Source organism: Aulonocara stuartgranti, assembly GCF_965226115.1.
Source record: "Aulonocara stuartgranti genome assembly, chromosome: 5".
In the NCBI taxonomy this organism is placed as follows: Eukaryota; Metazoa; Chordata; class Actinopteri; order Cichliformes; family Cichlidae; genus Aulonocara; species Aulonocara stuartgranti.
The window spans coordinates 22,008,937-22,033,847 of NC_138943.1; the positions used below are offsets into that span (position 1 = coordinate 22,008,937).

At 44.3% G+C, this 24,911-nt stretch overlaps 3 protein-coding genes across 3 annotated transcripts; all 3 read right to left on the minus strand.

The window, feature by feature from the left end:
• Window positions 1-1,106: 1,106 nt before the first annotated feature.
• Window positions 1,107-5,190, minus strand: LOC309706691 (von Hippel-Lindau disease tumor suppressor-like). The gene is made up of 3 exons (XM_082533429.1): window positions 4,769-5,190; window positions 2,287-2,409; window positions 1,107-1,891 (listed from the first exon to the last, which is right to left on the minus strand). Exons 1-3 carry the CDS (start codon window positions 4,953-4,955, stop codon window positions 1,698-1,700), a joined length of 504 nt encoding a protein of 167 aa, XP_082389555.1. The 5' UTR covers window positions 4,956-5,190; the 3' UTR covers window positions 1,107-1,697.
• Window positions 5,191-11,112: 5,922 nt separating this feature from the next.
• LOC309705967 (uncharacterized protein) lies at window positions 11,113-12,959 on the minus strand. Its single transcript, XM_082532052.1, has 6 exons — window positions 12,903-12,959; window positions 12,732-12,810; window positions 12,581-12,629; window positions 12,405-12,488; window positions 12,163-12,276; window positions 11,113-11,225 (listed from the first exon to the last, which is right to left on the minus strand). Exons 1-6 carry the CDS (start codon window positions 12,956-12,958, stop codon window positions 11,170-11,172), a joined length of 438 nt encoding a protein of 145 aa, XP_082388178.1. The 5' UTR covers window position 12,959; the 3' UTR covers window positions 11,113-11,169.
• A 1,918-nt stretch (window positions 12,960-14,877) lies between these two features.
• LOC309706905 (von Hippel-Lindau disease tumor suppressor-like) lies at window positions 14,878-18,840 on the minus strand. The gene is made up of 3 exons (XM_082533897.1): window positions 18,357-18,840; window positions 16,058-16,180; window positions 14,878-15,662 (listed from the first exon to the last, which is right to left on the minus strand). The coding sequence occupies exons 1-3, from the start codon at window positions 18,541-18,543 to the stop codon at window positions 15,469-15,471; spliced, it is 504 nt and encodes a 167-aa protein (XP_082390023.1). The 5' UTR covers window positions 18,544-18,840; the 3' UTR covers window positions 14,878-15,468.
• Between the last annotated feature and the right edge of the window lie 6,071 nt (window positions 18,841-24,911).

Here is a 24,911-nt window from a genome sequence, read left to right on the forward strand (position 1 = left end):
TTGCACAAACAGCCTCACTGGATTCTGTTTTGGTATACAAAAGTGTTCCTGGTCTGTTCAATGACTGCAAGGTACCCAGGTTGTGTGGCTGGACAGTTGGCGTCTGTGTTTGGTTTTCTGGAAATGTGGCACTGTGCATCTCCTCTTTGCTCTCATCTGTCTAAAGGATATTGCTGCAGAAATCTTGTGGTTTGTTTAACTTTGCAAAGTTGATTTTTCTGAGCATTGCACATGTTTTTCAAAGGACTGCATAGACTCTTGTGAAAATGTGCTTTTCGAGGCAGTAAGTTAGGCACAGCTGACTACACTCAGCTAATTGCAGAGATGTGTAGAGGAGAGGATGGTCTGTATGGCATTGGTCTTTGTAATGTTTTAGTAGAGGACACTTCTTTTGACCACGTTGTAATTTTTGCAGCTTTTCTGTTACTGCTGAATCCAATGGCTTATCTCAGCACAGCAAGATCTGTATCTTCAACAGCAATGTGAAAGCAGTGCTTCTGTATGGGTCCGAGACGTGGCGGGTGACCAAGACCACTACCAGTAAGATACAGATTTTCATCAACAAGTGCTTGAGACACATCCTCAACAGCAGATGGCCTGAGAAGATCTCAAACACAGACCTCTGGAAGAGAACCAGCCAGAACCCGGTCGGTCAAGACATCAAGAAGAGAAAATGGGGCTGGATAGGCCACACACTTCGAAAACCACTCGACAATGTCGCAAAGCAAGCACTGGACTGGAACCTACAAGGCAAAAAAGGAAAGTGGGGAGACCCAAACAGACTTGGAGAAGATCTGTCGAGAGCGAAGTGAAGGCCGTCGGAATGACGTGGTCCCAGCTAAAGAGAGCAGCCCAGAACAGAGTCCGTTGGAGTGGTGTTGTTGCGGACCTATGCTCCCCCAGGAGTCAACAGGAAAATTGAATCCAATGGCTTAGCGGTCACCCTGAAATCTTCTTTTTCTTACAACTATTACTTCCTCACATCCCCTGGACATCCTGTGAAACATAACTGTTATACATTTGCTTTATTTAGAGACAGCACCAACAACTAAAACAGCAATGTAAACTGAAGAGTGTTCCAAGGTATCAAGGCGTCCATCCATTAATAAAACTTGTATATATTTTATTCATTATACAAATAAAACTCTTTTACATACAGCAGCAATGTGTCATCAGGAAAATTATTACAAAGAAGACAGAAAAGAAGACAAAAACAAGAGGATAAGCTCCTCGGTCACAGTATTTTCCCCACATTGGAAATCATCTGCGAGTTAACCTTTATGACAGTCTCACCTGTTCCTAATAACCCAATATTTCTGACAGATTACAGCTACAACAATAGAATACAACACAGCATCCATTTTTGAAGGGAATTGTGCAGGTATGGCAAGATAACCTCATATCAAGCATTACTAATAAGAATATGAACAACACAGATCTCTGAATTCTAATGTGGCTACATACAGAAGATGGATTTATATTACATATAACTCTTACTAAAAAAGGAAAAAACACATTTTCTTCTGTTCAACAACTGTGACAAACAAACAGAAGATCAAACTGAAACTGATTTCCAAAAAATGTGTTTATAGCCACTGTGAAGTAAGTCCTGTGTTTCATCTTTAAAGTTCTTTACGTTCTCGGAAAGTGCAAGAACATCTGTCCTTATGTGATAAATATCCATTCTGCCTTAATCATCACTCCTCCTGCCCTTGTGTGTTCTCTTTCAGATGTTGGGCTACTCGCTGGTTTATGCGTTGGAGATCTTTCAAAACACTCGGGCGATCTTCGAGCTCCTCGTGGAGGGACCACGCTATTTCCAAGCTCCTGTAGTCGTTTGGTCGCACAAGACGCCGAGTAACCTGAAGAGCTCGATCCTTGAGACTGTAAACTGTGTAAACAAACGCTTGTTAACAGTGTGGGATTTTTTGTCAACTCACAAATCCAAATATAGATCAGTTTGTCTCTAAATTTACCAAAACTTCTTATGCCAAAAGTGAATCAAACAATACTAACATCAGAGTTTCTTAATTAAAACATTACAACATCTGTCACACTATTTTGTGTGGTTTCCCCTGAAAATTGCTGATGAAAAAAAGAAAAACAACTGGTAAAATTTCTATAATATCCAGAGAAACTATTACGTATTTTTTCATGAAATTATCCTGTATGATTTGATCAATATGTCAATCACTCTGTATACTCTGAAACTAGCTTAATACACACTTACTACTAAATCATAATTGTACGGCACAGAGACTTCAGGTAATATAACTGATGTTTTACCTGGTAAACTGATATTGGCATATGTCACATTTCCACCCCCTGCTGGCTTAGGAAGAAACAGCTCTTTGCTGTTGACCTTGAGAGGGTCATCGGTCTCTGCATCTCTGAACATCCACGGGTGACCTGGAAAAGATACAAGCGGAAACACTGTTTAAGAGTTAAAGCCTGAGGCCTGTACTACGAACAGTTAACCCTGGGTTAACTGCACACTGGGGTGGTGGTTAAATTCCTGTCAGGGTATATCGCCATGATAACTTGCGTTGTCCTTTTGTTGTACCTTTTCGAGATTAGGGATCAACAGGTACAAAATCGCAGCCTAACGCTCACCATAAAATAGCGTAACCCAGAATGGTCCTAAGACCCCACCTACTGTACCAGAGCCACACCACTGTGCCTGCCTCTCTCTCCACATAGCGCTGTCGCCTCCGGTGAGAATCCTGACACCCTTCCCACACCCATCACTTTCATTGCAGACCAGGTTCAGATGCAAATGAGGAGACTCCACTCAGGCAAGTCTGCTGGACCAGACGGAGTGAGTCCCCGCATCCTCAAGGCCTGTGCCCCCCAGCTTTGTGGAGTCTTCCATAAGCTGTTCATGCTGAGTCTGGGTCTGCAGAGGGTCCCAGTGCTGTGGAAGACATCATACCTCGTCCCTGCACCATAGATGGCACGCCTCAGTGGCCCCCAGGACTACAGGACTGTGGCATTGACCTCCCACATCATGAAGACTCTGGAAAGGCTCATCCTGGACCAGCTCCGACCCATTGTCAGACCACATCTGGACCCCCTTCAGTTCGCTTACCAGCCCCGTCTCCGAACTGAGGACGCACTCATCTATCTGCTTAATCGTGTCTACACCCATCTGGACCAGCCAGCGAGCACTGCGAGGGTCATGTTTTTTGACTTTTCCAGTGCTTCCAACTAGGGCTGTGCGATATGACCAAAATCTCATATCCTGATAGACATCATATAATTACATTTTCTGAAAATTCTGTGAATCTCGGGCAGCTCGACTTGCGTGAAGTGTTTCCAGCTGGGCATCGTGTACCTGGAGTCCAGTGTTTTAGCCGATGCATGAAACTATACATTTTTAGACATAAGTTGTAACGGGCCGTTTTCTTTGTGAGTATTTATTACACAGCGTGCTGCGGGGAAAAGCCTGCTCTAACCTTTGAGTCTAAGGTTTATTTTCTAGCACCTGGCAGCTGTTGTTTACTTCTCATCCGTAAACTCTCTGCATACTCTTTCACGTGATTCAGTTTATTTTGAAAAATCTCAACAGGATCTTGAGCTTTATTGTGAAAGGTTTATGTGGAAAATAAACAAGCGGACACGTGTTGATTTTACCGTCGTTGTTGCTAACGACAACACATAAAAACAGGCGCTTGTCCGTCCGTAGTGTGGTTATATTAAATATAAGAGAAAGAGAGAACTTTAAGAAATTAATATAAGTTTACAATAGTTAATTTCAGTTTATTTTGCGACACCACAAAACAAACGATAGCGTAAAATGAAACGATAGACGCTCAGGATTTTCTACGAGTCTGTTGTGGCCAGTGCAATCCTCTATGCCGTTGCATGCTGGAGGAGCAGGCTGAGGGTCGCTGATGCCAACAGACTTATAAACTGATCCGTAAGGCCAGTAATGTTGTGGGGATGGAGCTGGACTTCGTTAAGGTGGTGTCGGAGAGGTGGATGTTGTCCAAAATAAAGACAATGTTGGATAATACTTCCCACCCACTCCATGACACGCTGGTCAGTCACAGGAGCCCGTTCAGTGAGAGGCTGAGAGTACCAAAGCACCACTGAACGACACAGGAAATCACATTTTTTCAGCACTATATACATATGAACAGTATAAAGAGAAAAATACATATAAAATGTACAAATATACAAGAGTAATGCTTGAAAGGTGATACTATTTCATGATTTTCGTGATACAATTCTAGGTTCAGTTTCCAAGACATGGCTTATTATTTTTATTATTATTATCATTATTATGAATCTCGGTATTAAAAGACAGACAAAAATACTAAAACATATTATTTAAACAAAGAGAAAAACCTCCAATCAACCCGTCAGTCAGTACAAGGATCAAGACAGAATTAAGCACATATCAATAAGAGCTGGCAACACAGATGATAATCAAAACAACTGAAGGCTCACTTCCAGTCTGTAAAGACATCATATGTAACAGACCGCATAAAAACAGGTCTATATATATATATGTGTGTGTGTGTGTGTGTTTGTAGTAAACCTAATCCTAGACATCCATCGGTTTCCTTTAGTCTGGGCTGGGTTCTTCTCTGAGAAAGCTGCGTTCAGGTGATACCAGCATTCCGAGAAAACTCATTGCTTTTTTACACAAAACAAAGCTTCTCTAGAAATACCTGAGTAAGCACCCTTGCTACAATAAAGCTACAAAGAGCCACTTGTTATCTAATCGCTTTATGCACTAGTAACGTGCAAGCAGCCGTCTTACCGACGTAAGTGTTCATCCTCAGTCCAGTCCCTGGTTGTATGTCATTGTAAGGATGCGGTTCTCCCTGGTAATTTATCCACAAAGGCCGTACGACACGGGGACTATGGTTATAAAACAGCACTTTAACTGGTATCTGACTGTTCAGGGAACGAACCAGAAGAAGAGTCTCCTCTCTTTCTTGAGGCATTGGAGCTAAATAATGCTAAACTGTTATCGCAGCGAGAGTCGCGTTCTGTAGCTAACGCTAGCAAGTAGCTCCCTAAATGTTTACAATCGTCCGAGACGGCAGCTACTCGAAATTATAAAAATCGTATCAGTTAATCTGTCTAGTCGCTTACTTATCTTATAAAACAGAAAAAGTTAAAAACATTTTTAAACGCCGCAGCGAGAAAACTACTTCTCAACTAGTTTGTTTACAATCACTTTTCCGGTCGAAAGTGTGGAACGTTGAACTGTTCTGATCTCTGATTGGTCGTGACATGCAGTGGCAGCTCCAAGTGATGCGTTCAGGACGCGTTGTACGTGGACTGTCAGACTCTCACACACCTCCACCTAGAAAATAAATAAAAGCGTATATATATTAAAAAAAAAAAAACACCCAGCACGCCCCTGCGGGCGGTTTATCCTTCAAACTCGGGTCCTCTACCAGAGGCCTGGGAGCTTGAGGGTCCTGCGCAGTATCTTAGCTGTTCCCAGGACTGCGCTCTTCTGGACAGAGATCTCCGATGTTATTCCCGGGATCTGCTGGAGCCACTCGCCTAGCTTGGGAGTCACCGCACCTAGTGCTCCGATTACCACGGGGACCACCATTACCTTCACCCTCCACATCCTCTCGAGCTCTTCTCTGAGCCCTTGGTATTTCTCCAGCTTCTCGTGTTCCTTCTTCCTGATATTGCTGTCATTCGGAACCGCTACATCGATCACTACGGCCGTCTTCTTCTGTTTGTCTACCACCACTATGTCCGGTTGGTTAGCCACCACCATTTTGTCCGTCTGTATCTGGAAGTCCCACAGGATCTTAGCTCGGTCATTCTCCACCACCCTTGGGGGCATCTCCCATTTTGACCTCGGGACTTCCAGGTTATACTCGGCACAGATGTTCCTGTACACTATGCCGGCCACTTGGTTATGGCGTTCCATGTATGCCTTGCCTGCTAGCATCTTGCACCCTGCTGTTATGTGCTGGATTGTCTCTGGGGCATCTTTACACAGCCTGCACCTGGGGTCTTGCCTGGTGTGATAGACCCCAGCCTCTATGGATCTTGTACTCAGAGCTTGTTCTTGTGCTGCCATGATTAGTGCCTCTGTGCTGTCTTTCAGTCCAGCTTTGTCCAGCCACTGGTAGGATTTCTGGATATCAGCCACCTCCTCTATCTGCCGGTGGTACATACCGTGCAGGGGCCTGTCCTTCCATGATGGTTCCTCGTCTCCCTCCTCTTTCTTGGGTTTCTGCTGCCTGAGGTATTCACTGAGCACTCGGTCAGTTGGGGCCATCTTCCCAATGTATTCTTGGATGTTCCTTGTCTCATCCTGGACTGTGGTGCTGACACTCACCAGTCCCCGGCCCCCTTCCTTCCGCTTAGCGTACAGCCTCAGGGTGCTGGACTTGGGGTGAAACCCTCCATGCATGGTAAGGAGCTTTCTTGTCTTTATGTCAGTGGCTTCTATCTCCTCCTTTGGCCAGCCTATTACCCCAGCAGGGTACCTGATCACGGGCAGGGCGTACGTGTTGATGGCCCGGATCTTGTTCTTACCATTCAGCTGACTCCTCAGGACTTGCCTGACCCTCTGCAGGTACTTGGTGGTTGCAGCCTTTCTAGCGGCCTCTTCATGGTTCCCATTTGCCTGCGGGATCCCCAGGTACTTGTAACTGTCCTCTATGTCTGCAATGTTGCCTTCTGGTAGTTCAATCCCCTCAGTTCTGACTACCTTCCCTCTCTTTGTTACCATCCGACTACACTTCTCCAGTCCGAACGACATTCCAATGTCATTGCTGTATAGCCTGGTAGTGTGGATCAGTGAATCGATGTCTCGTTCACTCTTGGCATACAGCTTGATGTCATCCATGTACAGGAGGTGGCTGACAACTGCTCCGTTCCGTAGTCGGTATCCGTAGCCAGCCTTGTTAATGATCTCACTGAGGGGGTTCAGGCCTATGCAGAACAGCAGTGGGGACAGAGCATCTCCTTGGTAGATCTCGCACTTGATGGTGACTTGTGCTATGGGCTTGGAGTTGGCCTCTAGTGTTGTACGCCACATCCCCATTGAGTTCCTGATGAAGGCTCTTAGGGTCCCATTGATCTTGTACAATTCTAAGCATTCCAGTATCCAGCTGTGGGGCATTGAGTCATAGGCCTTCTTGTAATCAATCCAGGCAGTGCACAGGTTGGTCAGTCTGGGGCCCGTTCTTCGTACGTCGCTTACTACATCCAAGATTAAATGACACATCCAAGATCAAATCATCGCGCTAACCGTGAGCTCGCTAATCCGGTTCCCCGAACACACCTGCTGTTGACGATTACTACAGCTGGACGCAGGAATGTGACATCACTGGGTGTCGTAAAAGGGGCTACGCATCGATAGTAGAAACATTGATCGGCAACCCGCTGATTGGTCGGCGAAAATGTCCAAGGGGCGTGCTCGGTATTTTCCGGCAGCAGAGCAAGAACTCATGAGTGAGGGATTTCAGGAGTTTCAGAGTTTAATTAAAACGCAAGAGAACACTGCAAAGGCTGCAAAAGCAAGGAGAGAGGGCTGGCAGAAAGTTGCTGACAAATCAAACTCGTAGGTAATTTAATAATAATAATAATAATGGATTGGGTTTATATAGCGCTTTCCAAGGCACCCAAAGCGCTTTACGATACCACTATTCATTCACTCCCACATTCACACACTGGTGGAGGCAGCTACGGTTGTAGCCAGGCTGCCATATCGCGCCATCGGCCCCTCTGGCCAACACCAGTAGGCGGTAGGGTAGATCTATCATATGACACTATATTGTCCAATATCATATGGCATTATATTATATTATAATATGTTATATTATATCCCCTTTCACATTAGAGCCACAACAGGACCCACAAGAACATGGGAACAAGTAAAAGTGGAATACAGGAGTATTCTACAGAATGGTAATATTTATCTCTTAGATTGCTTTGCGTCTCTTGGCAAGGTAATACTGGCCTGTAATACTCTGTTAGTTTGTTCATAACAGCAACCAAGAAAAGGGCAGAGGAAAAAAAGACAGGTGGTGGTCCTGCACCCCCTCGTCAACAAGTTGGTTAAGTAAATAATACCCTCACGGGAATATCGATATCTCTCTATGAGCACACTGTCGCGCTGAGCTAAAGGATCCTGTCTGTCCCGCAATATACGCTGAATTCTGAGGACTCTCCTTATCAATCTTGCACCTTCCGCAATGGGTTGGTCGCGTATACGGACAGGACATGGCTGCGACAGGCTTCCCAAATCCACCTTCGCTTTTATAGCCGTGGTCTCTCATCTTGATTACACGAAGTAATTTACAATTACTACTCTGAAATATGAATTACATCTGTAATAATCACATACATGTAATAGAATGTTAATAGTACATTTCCCTTTTTTAGGAAATGACCTGTATGTATCTGTGTGACATCAATAAAAGGATCAAGTGCTGCATTATCTTTAGTTACATTGATAATATTTATTTATGGTGAAACAGTGGAAAAATATCGCTGTTGCTTTCGTATAAATGAAGCGGACATACCTGCGTGGCCGCGATCTAATCCTGTTTACATAAAGTAAACCTGCTCCCGAGCAGGTTTACGCTTACGGCTCTGTTGCTATGACAGCAAGTCCCGGATGAGCTTCAGGGAACCGACTGATCCAGGATCACGCGAAATCGTCAACAATCTAATCCGGCTAACCTACTTAGCGAGGTACGAAGAACGGGCCCCTGGTCTTGCAGTCTCGGCTGACTGTTCTGTCTACCAGTAGCTGGTGTTTTGCGCCTCTGGTATTCTTGCCAATTCCTTTCTGTGTCCCACTCATGTATTGACCCATGTGCCTGTTCATCTTAGCCGATATGATGCCTGACAGGAGCTTCCATGTGGTACTGAGGCAGGTTATTGGTCGGTAGTTGGAGGGGACCGGTCCCTTCTTGGGGTCCTTGGGGATCAGGACTGTCCAACCTTCGGTTAGCCATTCCGGGTGTCTCTCGTTAACTAGCAGCTGGTTCATTTGTGCTGCCAGACGCTCGTGGAGTGCAGTCAGCTTCTTTAGCCAGTAGGCGTGAACCATGTCAGGCCCTGGTGCTGTCCAACTCTTCATACTGGAGACCCTTTCTTGGATATCTGCCACTGTGATGGTTACTGGACCCTGTTCAGGGAGGTCGCTGTGGTCTGCCCTCAGATCCACTAGCCACTGAGCATTGCCGTTATGGGTTGCGTCCTTCTCCCATATGCTCTTCCAGTATTGCTCCGTCTCCAGCCTTGGTGGTGCTGTTCTCTTATTATTGTTCCCTTGCCACTGAGAGTACACCTTTGCTGGTTCTGTGGAGAACAGCTGGTTTATTCTCCTGCCTTCTATCTCTCTGGTGTACCTCCTCAAGCGGCTGGCCAAGGCTGTGAGTCTTTGTTTGGCAGTTTCCAAGGCCTCAGGTATGGACAGCTTACTGTATTTCTTATGCACCTTCTTTGTCGCACCTTTCTGCAACTCCGTTAGTTGGCTAACCTCCCTCCGTGCTACTTTGATCTTGCCCTCTAGCCTCCTTCTCCATGGAGGGTACTGCCCCTTGTGGCTGTTCAACTTGTAGCCAAGCATCTCACTGATCACTGCTGCCGTATTGTAGATCAGCTTGTTAGTGTCGGTAATCGTGGTTGTAGGTATTGTCCGTAGTGCTGCATTAACATCATCTAGCAGACCTTCTGAGGGTACTTCACGTAATCTTGGTAACCGGCTACGGGGGATACAGGTTTCAAGCTTGGCCATTATCCTATTTTTCAGGTCAGTTCCTCTCGCACTCAACGATCCTTCTCCTATCGCACTTGGGGCTATGTACCCAATCTCGGGTGGGGGTGATGATATCTCCCCCCTGACCTGGCGTCCTGACTCCTCCTTGCCGTAGCATTTGTGTTGTACCTCGTCAATCTCTAGCTGTGAGAGCAGTCCCTTCTTTCGAATGTTGGAACACTGAGCTACTAGTTGTTTCGCCGTCATTGTGGATGTTGGGTATCGAAGAATCCATAGGTCCGTCATCCTATTCATGAACCCCCTTCCGCCGGGGTTACTTGCGTAGTAGCATTCCAACAACGCCCTGTTTTCGTCTCTTGCCCACCGATGCCTTCTTGTTCCAGTAGCCCACTTTTCGTCAGGGTGCCCTGGTTCCTCAACACCTGACGCGGACCTTGTTGATCCGGGCGACGTCCGAGCCGGCATGCCTTCATATTTATCTGTCTCGCTCATGTCTGCGGTAGGCTCGCTTAGCATAGGGGGTCTAGCCTTAGGACCCTTACTGGATACAGACGCCCCAGGCAGGAATCGAACTTGCGATCCTGGGTTCCAAAGGCACAGTAGAAACCTTCCAGATTAACACCAGACAGCATTCGCAAGCTGAACTCGACTGCAGGAGTAAAGCTTCCATTCGCCTTCAATATTATTTGAGGTTTAAGCAGGTATACAGAAATAAGCCACATTGCAGTTACTTCTATGGAACAGAATCTTCTTTTCAACAATATTTTATCATGGGAAATTACGTTTTGACTTTTGTTTGTTTGCATAAAATGAAAATATTCAATTTTTCCTTCATTTCAGATACTTTTCGTCAACATCGAAGGTCTTCAATCACAATGAATGACAGTGACTTTGTGGAGGCACAGGATGTGCCAAGAGATGAGAGTCTGGCCAAGGTGGAGATCGCGCTGCTCACGTGTGGACGAAAGGTGCAAACGCATAGAAAAATCTCCGTTTTCAAAAATACCCGGGTACGTGTGGACGTAGCCTTAGGGGCATTTCTGAATGAATTGAAACTAAAGACAAAGTCAACCATAAAAAAGACGAATACAGCGTTTATAGCACAAGGGAATATACAAGATTTTCACTCAACTTATGAAGGTGATGAGAGGCGAGGCTTAACTTATTAAATTTAAATTTGCCATTATCATTATTACTTATGCTAAAAACAAAATAAAGATGTTTTGCTAAGAGAACTTGAGTAGGCTATATATCAAGTCTCTTTTGGAAATAAAATTTTGTAATTCGCCATACCTCATACTTGTGCAGAAAAAAATAAGAAAATTAAACAAATTTCTAGAAGTATGTGTATTTCTGATAATACTTCTTTACAGATTTTCAAGTAAGTGCAAGCTCAGCTTTTCAAACTAATGTGGGCATCTTTAGAAGAGGTCTGGTGAACTGTTTCTTCAAACTTTTGGTAATCCCAGAAAGGTTTTATATGCACCCAAGCTGCATCCTTTACCTACAGGAATGAAAAGAAAAAGATGTCAATGTGTAAACTGGTCATGTATCATTATCCTTCCTTATAACAGCATCCCAGTCATGAACATTCCTGTATAAGAATAATCTCTTATACAATCATCTGCTGTGGTGCAGCAGATTTTGATTGTGAGAATCACTTGATTCATTTTATGGTCTGCCATCAAAAATTAGATTCACAATAGAACATAAAATTTTTCTATTGTGAGCATTAAATTGTGAAGACTTTGAGTATCTCATCATCTACTTAATATCATCAAAAGATTCAGGGAATCTAGAGAAATTTCTGTGCACAATGGACACAGCTGAAAAAAAAATCGAATACCCAGATGATGTACTTTTCAGGGAAGGCCTCACCTATTTTAGATAATGCTAAACCATATACTTGATCTACTACAACACCATGGCACCACAGTAGAACATTTAATACATTATGAAACGGAAAATATGAGAAAGAAGACCCAGAATTGCTGTGAAGCTAAAATCCTGTATCAGACAAGGTTAGGACAATATTCCTCCCCCAAACGTTCAACAGCTGGTCTCCTCTGTTCCCAGATGTTTACAGGCTGTTGTAAGGGAGAGGAGCTGACCGTACACATTGGTAAACACAGCCCTGTGTCGACTTTTTTGGGATGTGTTGCTGTCATCAAATTCAAAATAAGCAAATATTTATCTTAAACTGGTAGATTTTTCACAGTTTAAACATTTGATATGTTTTCCATGTTCTGTTGTGAGTCAAATATGAGTTTATGGGATTTGCAAATCACTGCATTCTGTCTTTATTTACATTTTACACAGTGTCACAACTTTTTTGGAACTCGGGACGTCAGTATCACATTAGATAATCCAGCAACACGTGCATGAAAGTTGCAATAAGCAGATTATTGTATGTGTTATATTTTGCTTCAGTCAGTACTAACATGTTGGACTCTTCTCCACAAGCCAGTAGCAGAAGCCCGTCCTAGCGCGCTCATTGAACACATTCCTGTACTGGGACATGTTTCGAGGTGAAACACTGGTTTTTTTTAATGTGCCTAAAGGGAAAAAACATAAACAAAATAAAGATTCAGCAGTGAGACCGATACCTAAATTAAGAGTTCATCACCAACTCTGATGTGACACCTGCTATATGCTCACTAGAGGGAGGGAAGAGAATCATTACCTGCACCTTCGTCTTGAGTCAGGGGAGGTAACGGGCTGCCGGTGGTGCGGTCTAGAGCAGAATTACCTCCATGAGACGGAGCCACTTAAATAAATTATAAAATCAAACACAAATTAGAAATTAGAGACATTTTTCTTGAAAAGGCCAGTTTCTTTTACTTGATTATTCTCACAAACCTGATTCTTTTAACAAGGATGGTGGAAGTGACGCAAAATAAACTGGTACCTATGTGGGAATAACCATGACACCAACTCACAGTAATTTATGATGTAGTAATCTGTCTGCGGCTCTGCAGGTAGGCAGGATTTCTTGTCGTTTTACTCTTACCATTGTTTTCATTTTGCTCCAGTGATCTGTCTGCAGGTGTGGGAAGACAACTGGGTGACTCCTCGGCCAAAATGTTTTGCTGGCGGAGAAAATGAAAAGGATGATGAACTCTGGATCCAAGATCTAATTATTTACAGTTGTGAGAGACGCAGAGAAAAGCTGAGGTCTTACAGCTCTCGCCTGAAACGACCTGAGTGCTGTTTTTTTTCCTTTTCCCCCGCCTGCATGCTCCTGATACACGGCACCCAGCTCAACTCGTTTCACACACACACACACAACAATGTGTTGTGTTACTTTGTCACTTAGCAACATGTCTGGCAACAGTGCCCCTGCTGAGCAAACAGAAGCACGTTATGATTTCAGGTTGTGATCTGTTCCTGAAAGAGGGCATCCACATGTAGGCTGTGAGTGAGATGCTACAGAAGTGCCAACAGCATGAGGTTATTCGGGTATATTACACGTGAAGTCTGAGCAGTGTCATTGCTATTATGATACAATTTTCAAGTATTAATTTAAAAAAAAGCCATATCATAAATTAATATAAAATATAAATGGATACATTTTTGTATTATTAACCAGAAGAGCAACAAATTAGAGACACTAATACATGTAACTCAGTGATATCCTGGTCGTTCCTTTATTTACTTGTTATCCTCACAGAAAGGGAAGCGGGCATGTATGACTGCACACAGAGGAGGTTACGTTGTTCGAGATGTCCTTGAGATGCTCATTGGATGTTTAATTGTTTTGTTTTTGATACAGCATACAGGATTGCATAAATTGCTTTTACACCTGTGTACCCATTTACGCTGTTACCTGTATTAATTATACCAACTTGTTAGAATTCATCTATTCTTGTTTTAAAATGTAAAGAAATGCATTAATTATCTTGGCATTAATTTACACACAGTTCTATTTAAGGTCCCACCACAGCACAACACCTTGATTGTTTTCTTTTTTAGCCATTTTTTTGTAGATTTGCTGCTGAGCCTGGGATTGTTGTCCTGTTGAATGAACCAGTTTGAGCAAAGCTTTACCTGTTGCACAAACAGCCTCACTGGATTCTGTTTTGGTATACAAAAGTGTTCCTGGTCTGTTCAATGACTGCAAGGTACCCAGGTTGTGTGGCTGGACAGTTGGCGTCTGTGTTTGGTTTTCTGGAAATGTGGCACTGTGCATCTCCTCTTTGCTCTCATCTGTCTAAAGGATATTGCTGCAGAAATCTTGTGGTTTGTTTAACTTTGCAAAGTTGATTTTTCTGAGCATTGCACATGTTTTTCAAAGGACTGCATAGACTCTTGTGAAAATGTGCTTTTCGAGGCAGTAAGTTAGGCACAGCTCACTACACTCAGCTAATTGCAGAGATGTGTAGAGGAGAGGATGGTCTGTATGACATTGGTCTTTGTAATGTTTTAGTAGAGGACACTTCTTTTGACCACGTTGTAATTTTTGCAGCTTTTCTGTTACTGCTGAATCCAATGGCTTATCTCAGCACAGCAAGATCTGTATCTTCAACAGCAATGTGAAAGCAGTGCTTCTGTATGGGTCCGAGACGTGGCGGGTGACCAAGACCACTACCAGTAAGATACAGATTTTCATCAACAAATGCTTGAGACACATCCTCAACAGCAGATGGCCTGAGAAGATCTCAAACACAGACCTCTGGAAGAGAACCAGCCAGAACCCGGTCGGTCAAGACATCAAGAAGAGAAAATGGGGCTGGATAGGCCACACACTTCGAAAACCACTCGACAATGTCGCAAAGCAAGCACTGGACTGGAACCTACAAGGCAAAAAAGGAAAGTGGGGAGACCCAAACAGACTTGGAGAAGATCTGTCGAGAGCGAAGTGAAGGCCGTCGGAATGACGTGGACCCAGCTAAAGAGAGCAGCCCAGAACAGAGTCCGTTGGAGTGGTGTTGTTGCGGACCTATGCTCCCCCAGGAGTCAACAGGAAAATTGAATCCAATGGCTTAGCGGTCACCCTGAAATCTTCTTTTTCTTACAACTATTACTTCCTCACATCCCCTGGACATCCTGTGAAACATAACTGTTATACATTTGCTTTATTTAGAGACAGCACCAACAACTAAAACAGCAATGTAAACTGAAGAGTGTTCCAAGGTATCAAGGCGTCCATCCATTAATAAAACTTGTATATATTTTATTCATTATACAAATAAAACTCTTTTACATACAGCAGCAATGTGTCATCAGGAAAATTATTACAAAGAAGACAGAAAAGAAGACAAAAACAAGAGGATAAGCTCCTCGGTCACAGTATTTTCCCCACATTGGAAATCATCTGCGAGTTAACCTTTATGACAGTCTCACCTGTTCCTAATAACCCAATATTTCTGACAGATTACAGCTACAACAATAGAATACAACACAGCATCCATTTTTGAAGGGAATTGTGCAGGTATGGCAAGATAACCTCATATCAAGCATTACTAATAAGAATATGAACAACACAGATCTCTGAATTCTAATGTGGCTACATACAGAAGATGGATTTATATTACATATAACTCTTACTAAAAAAGGAAAAAACACATTTTCTTCTGTTCAACAACTGTGACAAACAAACAGAAGATCAAACTGAAACTGATTTCCAAAAAATGTGTTTATAGCCACTGTGAAGTAAGTCCTGTGTTTCATCTTTAAAGTTCTTTACGTTCTCGGAAAGTGCAAGAACATCTGTCCTTATGTGATAAATATCCATTCTGCCTTAATCATCACTCCTCCTGCCCTTGTGTGTTCTCTTTCAGATGTTGGGCTACTCGCTGGTTTATGCGTTGGAGATCTTTCAAAACACTCGGGCGATCTTCGAGCTCCTCGTGGAGGGACCACGCTATTTCCAAGCTCCTGTAGTCGTTTGGTCGCACAAGACGCCGAGTAACCTGAAGAGCTCGATCCTTGAGACTGTAAACTGTGTAAACAAACGCTTGTTAACAGTGTGGGATTTTTTGTCAACTCACAAATCCAAATATAGATCAGTTTGTCTCTAAATTTACCAAAACTTCTTATGCCAAAAGTGAATCAAACAATACTAACATCAGAGTTTCTTAATTAAAACATTACAACATCTGTCACACTATTTTGTGTGGTTTCCCCTGAAAATTGCTGATGAAAAAAAGAAAAACAACTGGTAAAATTTCTATAATATCCAGAGAAACTATTACGTATTTTTTCATGAAATTATCCTGTATGATTTGATCAATATGTCAATCACTCTGTATACTCTGAAACTAGCTTAATACACACTTACTACTAAATCATAATTGTACGGCACAGAGACTTCAGGTAATATAACTGATGTTTTACCTGGTAAACTGATATTGGCATATGTCACATTTCCACCCCCTGCTGGCTTAGGAAGAAACAGCTCTTTGCTGTTGACCTTGAGAGGGTCATCGGTCTCTGCATCTCTGAACATCCACGGGTGACCTGGAAAAGATACAAGCGGAAACACTGTTTAAGAGTTAAAGCCTGAGGCCTGTACTACGAACAGTTAACCCTGGGTTAACTGCACACTGGGGTGGTGGTTAAATTCCTGTCAGGGTATATCGCCATGATAACTTGCGTTGTCCTTTTGTTGTACCTTTTCGAGATTAGGGATCAACAGGTACAAAATCGCAGCCTAACGCTCACCATAAAATAGCGTAACCCAGAATGGTCCTAAGACCCCACCTACTGTACCAGAGCCACACCACTGTGCCTGCCTCTCTCTCCACATAGCGCTGTCGCCTCCGGTGAGAATCCTGACACCCTTCCCACACCCATCACTTTCATTGCAGACCAGGTTCAGATGCAAATGAGGAGACTCCACTCAGGCAAGTCTGCTGGACCAGACGGAGTGAGTCCCCGCATCCTCAAGGCCTGTGCCCCCCAGCTTTGTGGAGTCTTCCATAAGCTGTTCATGCTGAGTCTGGGTCTGCAGAGGGTCCCAGTGCTGTGGAAGACATCATGCCTCGTCCCTGCACCAAAGACGCCACGCCCCAGTGGCCCCCAGGACTACAGGCCTGTGGCATTGACCTCCCACATCATGAAGACTCTGGAAAGGCTCATCCTGGACCAGCTCCGACCCATTGTCAGACCACATCTGGACCCCCTTCAGTTCGCTTACCAGCCCCGTCTCCGAACTGAGGACGCCATCATCTATCTGCTTAATCGTGTCTACACCCATCTCGACCAGCCAGCGAGCACTGCGAGGGTCATGTTTTTTTACTTTTCCAGTGCTTCCAACACCATCAGGCCGACCCTCCTGGGAGATAAGCTGACAGCGATATAGGTGGATGCTTCTCTGGTGTCCTGGATTGTTGATTACCTGACCTCAGCAGAGATGATGAGACAGAGTACCGGGCTGTGGTCGACTCCTTTGTCCCGTGGTGTGAGCAGAATCATCTTCAGCTCAACGTGGCAAAGACCAAGAAACTGATCGTGGACTTCAGGAAGACCAGGAAACACTTGACCCCTGTTTCAATCCAGGGGGTCAATGCTGACATTGTGGAGGACTATAAATACCTCAGAGTATACATAGACAATAAACTGGACTGGGCTAAAAACACCACAGCACTTTACAGGAAGGGCCAGAGTCGCCTCTATTTTCTTAAGGCGACTGAGGTCCTTCAACATCCGCCGGACAACACTCAGGATTTTCTACGAGTCTGTTGTGGCCAGTGCAATCCTCTATGCCGTTGCATGCTGGGGGAGCAGGCTGAGGGTCGCCTCATGCTAACAGGCTTATAAACTGATCCGTAAGGCCAGTAGTGTTGTGGGGATGGAGCTGGACTCCGTTAAGGTGGTGTCGGAGAGGTGGATGTTGTCCAAAATAAAGACAATGTTGGATAATACTTCCCACCCACTCCATTACATGCTGGTCAGTCACAGGAGCCCGTTCAGTGAGAGGCTGAGAGTACCAAAGCACCACTGAACGACACAGGAAATCAGTTTTTCAGCACTATATACATATGAACAGTATAAAGAGAAAATATATATAATATGTACAAATATACAAGAGTAATGCTTTAAAGGTGATACTATTTCATGATTTTCGTGATACAATTCTAGGTTCAGTTTCCAAGACATGGCTTATTATTTTTATTATTATTATCATTATTATGAATCTCGGAATTAAAAGACAGACAAAATACTAAAACATATTATTTAAACAAAGAGACAATCATTAAAATTACACAAAAAACCTCCAGTCAATCAGTCAGTCAGTACAAGGTTCATTACAGAATTAAGCACAAATATCAATAGGAGCTGGCAACACAGATGATAATCAAAACAACTGAAAGCTCACTTCCAGTCTGTAAAGACATCATATGTAACAGACCTGCATAAAAACAGGTCTATATATATATGTGTGTGTGTGTTTGTAGTAAACCTAATCCTAGACATCCATCGTTTTCCTTTAGTCTGGGCTGGGTTCTTCTCTGAGAAAGCTGCGTTCAGGTGATACCAGCATTCCGAGAAAACTCATTGCTTTTTTTACACAAAACAAAGCTTTAAATCTCTAGAAATACCTGAGTAAGCACCCTTGCTACAATAAAGCTACAAAGAGCCACTTGTTAGCTAATCGCTTTATGCACTGGTAACGTGCAAGCAGCCGTCTTACCGACGTAAGTGTGCATCCTCCGTCCAGTCCCTGGTTGTATGTCATTGTAAGGATGCGGTTCTCCCTGGTAATTTATCCACAAAGGCCGTACGACACGGGGACTATGGTTATAAAACAGCACTTTAACTGGTATCTGACTGTTCAGGGAACGAACCAGAGGAAGAGTCTCCTCTCCTTCTTGAGGCATTGGAGCTAAATAATGCTAAACTGTTATCGCAGCGAGAGTCGCGTTCTGTAGCTAACGCTAGCAAGTAGCTCCCTAAATGTTTACAATCGTCCGCGACGGCAGCTACTCGAAATTATAAAAATCGTATCAGTTAATCTGTCTAGTCGCTTACTTATCTTATAAAACAGAAAAAGTTTAAAACACTTTTAAACGCCACAGCGAGAAAACTACTTCTCAACTAGTTTGTTTACAGTCACTTTTCCGGTTGAAAGTGTGGAACGTTGAACTGTTCTGATCTGTGATTGGTCGTGACATGCAGTGGCTCGCTACAAGAGATGCGTTCAGTACGCGGTGTACGTGGTGCAGAAGCAGCAACAAGAAAATAAATTTCAAATGAAATCACAACAGGAAAACTGTCAGACTCTCACCCACCTCCACCTAGAAAATAAATAAAAGCAATTATATATATATATATATACATATATATATATATATATATATATATATATATATATATATATATATATATATATATATATATATACATATATATATATATAATTGCTTTATATATGTGTGTGTGTGTGTGTGTGTGTGTGTGTGTGGTTAGAACTCTATATTTTACGTTCTAACCACTTTTACTAGACCTGATCTGTTAAGACTATATATATAATTGGTTTATATATATATATGTGTGCGTGTGTGTGTGTGTGTGTGTGTGTGTGTGTGTGTGTTATTGGAATTGACTGGCCCTCGGATTACTCTGTGTGTTGTGGTTTATCGTCCGCCTAAATACCACAAGATGTTTATCTCTGAATTTGCTGACTTTTTGGGATCCATTCTTTTTAAATATGGTTCTGTTATTATTTCTGGTGATTTTAACATTCATGTCTGTTGTATGGATGATCAATTGGCTAATGATTTTCTTGCACTGACCGACTCTTTTAATCTTACTCAGTGGGTGAATGAGCCTACCCATGTTAAAGGCCACACCCTTGATTTGGTTTTCTCATACGATGTGGATATATGTATTAAGGAAATTCGAAACACTGGACTTTCTGACCATTCCCCGGTTATCTTCGATCTTGACCTAGATAACACCGGATCACGCTTTGAGGCTCCTCTTTGCCCTACGCGTACTGTGAATCCTGATACTGTGTTGAATTTCTCTAACTCTTTTGTGAACTCTCCATTTACTACGTCAGATTGTCTTACCCAACATACGCTTGAGAATTTTGCCAATACTCTATTAACTACATGCTCCTCTATCCTTGACATTGTAGCACCTATCAAAATGAAACGCCCCAGAACCTACTCACAATGTTGGTTAAATGATTCTGTTCGCGCTTTACGACGTATGTGTCGGCAGGATGAGAGGAGGTGGAGGAAAGATAATCTCCAGTCATCATATGACATTTTATGTATTAGCCGCTTGAAGTTTCAATCAGCTGCCAGAACGGCTAAAGCAGCTTTCCTATCTAAAATTATCACCACCAATGGCAACAATCCTCGAATTTTATTTAAAATTTTTAACTCTGTGGTCAACCCCTGCCCCTCTATGCCTCTGCCGTGCTCCCCGGGTCTTTGTGAAAATTTTTCAAGTTATTTTTTAGACAAAGTCGTATTTCTTAAATCTACTCTTCCTTTGGTGACAGATCGTATGTCCATTCCTGATTGTTCTACTACTTTTTGTCAATTTGAACCCGTTTCACTCTCTACTCTGAAGCATCTAATTGAGAAACTGAACAATACTAATCTTGTACATGATGTTCTTCCATCCCGTATAGTCAAGGACTGTTTTAGTGCAATTGGACCTTGTCTATTGTCCATATTGAACTCTTCCTTGCTTTCCGGTTATGTACCATCAGCTTTTAAACATGCTATAATCCAACCTGTTCTTAAAAAAAGTAACCTCGATCGAAATGATTATGCCAACTATAGGCCGATTTCTAAGCTTCCCTTCGTGGCCAAAATTCTTGAGAAGGTAGTTCTGCTTCAACTTCAGTCCTACCTGGATGAGAATAACATTAATGATAAATTTCAATCGGCCTTCAAACAACATCACAGCACTGAATCAGCGCTGCTCCGAGTTTTTAATGACCTTTTATTAATGGCTGACAATGGACGCCCCTCTGTCCTAGTGCTATTGGATCTTTCATCGGCATTTGACATGGTTGACCATAACATACTATTGGCGAGACTAGAGCACACTGTAGGCATCAAGGGCGCTGCCTTGGATTGGTTTAAATCTTACCTCTCCAATCGGCTCTCTTCGGTTCACTTGGCCACCTCGTCTTCTTCCGCTGTACCTGTTTGCTGTGGTGTCCCCCAGGGATCTGTGTTAGGCCCTACCCTGTTCTCATTATATATGCTTCCTTTAAGTGCTATCTTTGAGAAATACCACATTGCTTTTCATTATTATGCCGATGACATCCAGATCTATTTTGAGTTAAATGATGATCTAGCTCTGTCCTTGAGTAGCTTTCGAGAGTGCATGTGTGAGGTCAAGCAATGGCTTCTGGCAAATACTCTTATCCTTAATGATAAGAAAACTGAAATTATGATCTTTGGTAGTGACGCTCTCCGTGCCAAACTTCGTGATGCCTTTGGTTTTCTCACTAGCTCTTTCTCTGACACTGTTAGGAATCTGGGTGTGCTACTTGACAGCTCATTTTAACTTGATAAACAAGTGTCTGCTGTCGTCAGATCCAGTTTTTTACCAACTTCGCCTTATTTCTAAGGCCAAACACTATATCCCGCACAATGACCTGGAAAAGCTCATCCATGCCTTTGTAACGTCAAGGCTAGATTATTGTAATTCACTTTATTTTGGTCTCCACTCTACCCTTCTACATAGATTACAGACAGTCCAGAATGCCGCTGCACGCATTCTAACTAAAACTAAGAAGTTTGCTCACATCACTCCCGTCCTTGCTGATCTGCACTGGTTGCCTGTGAAATTTCGTATTCAATTTAAAATTCTGTTGCTTACTTTTAAAATTACTAATAACACAGGACCAAGCTATCTTAAGGAACTCTTAAACTCATATGCTCCTGCGAGGGCTTTAAGATCATCCTCACAGTTATTGTTGGTTCAGCCCAGATCTCGTTTGAAGTCTAGAGGTGATCGAGCGTTTGCTCTAGCTGCACCTGAGCTGTGGAACAATCTCCCGATTGGCATCCGGGCGTCTGATTCTATTCAATCTTTTAAATCACGGCTTAAAACATATCTGTTTGAACTTGCTTTTTCTACCAGTTAAATCCTGGCCTTGTTTGCAGTGAGTTATTCTATTAATTTTTCTGTTTGTCTTGCGTTGTCTTGCGTTGTCTATGTTCTCTATCACTGTGTTTGATGGTACAGCTTTACTTTGCTATAGCTATGTGCTATAGTTTACTCTTATTAGTGGTTTTTACCTGTGAACATAATTCCACACTTATATGATTCTGATGTTGGCTTTTAAATGTGCTCTATAAATAAAGATTGTTGTTGTTGTTGTTGTGTGTGTGTGTGTGTGTGTGTGTGTGTGTGTGTGTGTGTGTGTGTGTGTGTGTGTGTGTGTGTGTGTGGTTAGAACTCTATATTTTGTCAAGGCACACTGTCAAGGCAATACACCAGACAATTACATCCACGCTCTTTGGTTCTGTCCACCAGTGCAAAAGTTTTGGCGCGAGATATGTGAAGACTTATCAAAGTGTCTGAAATGTAACATTCCAACTTCCCCCTTAGTGTGTCTACTGGGCAGCTTAGATAATGTCACTTCAGAAAAGAATATAGCCCATATGATCTTCACTGCCCTATGCATAGCCAAGAAAACAGTCCTCATGAACTGGAAAAATAAAAATAATCTTAATTCTAACCAATATAGAAATTATCTATTAGATTACATTAGTCTTGATACAGCCTCTGCCACCACATTAGATCAATTGCTCTGGGCCCCTTTTATCAGCTCCATCACCTAGTGGGGGTGGGGGGTCATAGTTTGGTCCCGCCTTCACTGTTGTGATTGGTGAGGGGGTAGGGACAGGCTTAGGGCGTCGGGGGGTTCCCCGGAGGCATCTTCCTTGGGGGGCTCAACCCGGGGTAGCGGTCACGTCCGGTTGGGGGCTCTGTTGGCTCTCAGGTGACTGTTTCCTCGCGGCTGCGTGCAGCGGGGCTAGGGGAGGGTCTGTGCTGACGGACGTGGGTTACTGACCTGGCAACCTGGCTGCCCCTGGGTGGGTCCGGGATGGGCGTGAGGTTCTGGGGGCGCCCCGTCTCTGGGCTGGGGCCCGGGCCGGGCCTCGGGGGCTTGGGTCCTGGTTGGTGTGTTGCCGGGGTTGTGGGCGGGTGGGTGCATGGGGGCCCGGCCCTGGAGCAGGGTGCCGCCGGTGCGTCGAGCCGCCTGGGGGGCTCTTCATCTGGTGGGGGGGATGGTCACATCTTGCAGGAGCTTTCTTCTCTTCAGGAACTCTCTGCGGGAGGGGGAGATACAGGAGAGGTGGAGGAAGATCTCAGCCTGGGTGTTTACCGTCTTATGTAGTCTGGAAGATGTGTGGATGGTGGGGTGGGTGCAGTTTTCTCTGTGGTGGGGTTGGGTGGACTGTCCAGGGCTCTGTGGAGCCGGAGGGCGCTACTGCACTGGGCCCCGGTCTGATGGGCCTGGGCCCCCCTTCCCTGGCGGGTCGCGGAGGGTGGGGGTGCCTACTGGGGTCAGCGGGGGAGCTGGCCCCAGGGAGGGGTTACCTGCCCCTCCCTTCCTTCCCTCCCCATCTCCAGCTGCCTCCCTCTTCCCGCTCCTCCACAACCACCCACACATGCAGGGCCTTGGAGTGGGGGTATGTCACCAGGGTGCAGAGGAGGCTACGCCCCCCCCCCCCCCCCCCCCCCGTCCCCTTCTGGCTGCCTCTGCCTCAATTTTATCCCACAACTTAGACATCCACATTATTCACACTCTCATTACACATACATATAGGATCTTGGGGGTGGGCACAATCACGGAGTCCAATTTACCATCAGGGTGTATACCTCACCCCTGACGTCGTTGCCCACCTCCCAATTTTAAATACACTTAGTCATTGAGGGCTAGCAGGAGGGACTATGCGCTTACCTGCGGCAATTCCCCCCTCCAGGGACAAGGGTACCTAGACCCGGTTTGTAGAGTACGCTTGGGGAGTGTGATTGTGTGTACAGCGTCTCTTTATGTCTGTCTCCACGTTGGTTGAGTGTGGAGTGAGTGCATATGAGAGCATGAGGGTGGGAATGGATGTTTGTGTCTGTGTGTGCCTGTATGTCTGTGTCTATATGTCAGGTTGGGTATCAGACGCCACCTCTCTGGGGACACCTCAGGCCCTCCAAGGTTTGGAGGCCTATCTCCACCCACCACCACTTCCCCTGCCGGTGGCGGACTCCCTCAGGTGTCGGTGTGTTGGTGGTTCTTTGTGTCTGGGGGTGGGCGTCCGGGTACACACCGGCTCACTCCTTGGCGGCCGCTTGTCGGGGCCTGGGGCCTGGGGCTCGCTCGGGCCCCTTTGGAGGTGGGGTGCCCCCGGCCTCTCGGCCTGGGGCTCGGTCACTCAGGCGCAGCTGGGGACCGGCGGAGCTCACGGGCGCGTCACTGCAACTCCCCCTGACTTCTGCTCCGCGGCTGCTGGGCGAGCCCTCATCTGGGACTCTCCTCAGCTCTTACTGGAACAGTGGCGCGGCTGCCCCTCTGTTGGTCTTCCATGGTCTCTTGTGTTCTGGGGGCCTCTGGATGTCTGGAGTTTTGATCTCCTCCATACCCGCTTCACACCCTGGAGGACGGGGCTGTGGCCCCCCCCACACTCCCTAGCAGATCATTACATGGAGAAACCTTTGGAATGCAAGCATGCTGATCCACACAGGTATGCACACATGGGTATTCACAGACGCGGACTAAAGCTTTCTTGGCTGCTGCCTCAAAGCACACTGTGCGCTGTCTATCTTGCGTGCTGCACAATATCGTTTATTATTTAGTAAATATTGATATCTATGACTAGCTAGTTTATTGTGATGGTGCTTTGTTTTCTCTATTATTATGTTGCTCTTTGTTGTTTGCTGTCTCCTCTGTTTGTTTTTTTTGTTTGTTTTTTTTTTTCTCTCCATACAGGTGACCCAGGAGTTCTCTTTTTTTTTTTTTTTTTCTCTCTCTTCCCCCCCCTTCTCACCGTCTCTTCCCCCCTTTGGTTTTCTTTCTTTCTCTCCCCCTCTTTCTCTCATTCATTCCCCCTGTCCTATTTATAAAAAAAAAAAAAAAAAAAAAAAAAAAAAATGACAAAGGATGAACTGAAGCTCTGCCATCACGTAATGTCGCATACTGCTGTTTCTGATGTCATTTAAAAGAAAAAGAAAAAAAAAAAAAAAAAAGAACTCTATATTTTACGTTCTAACC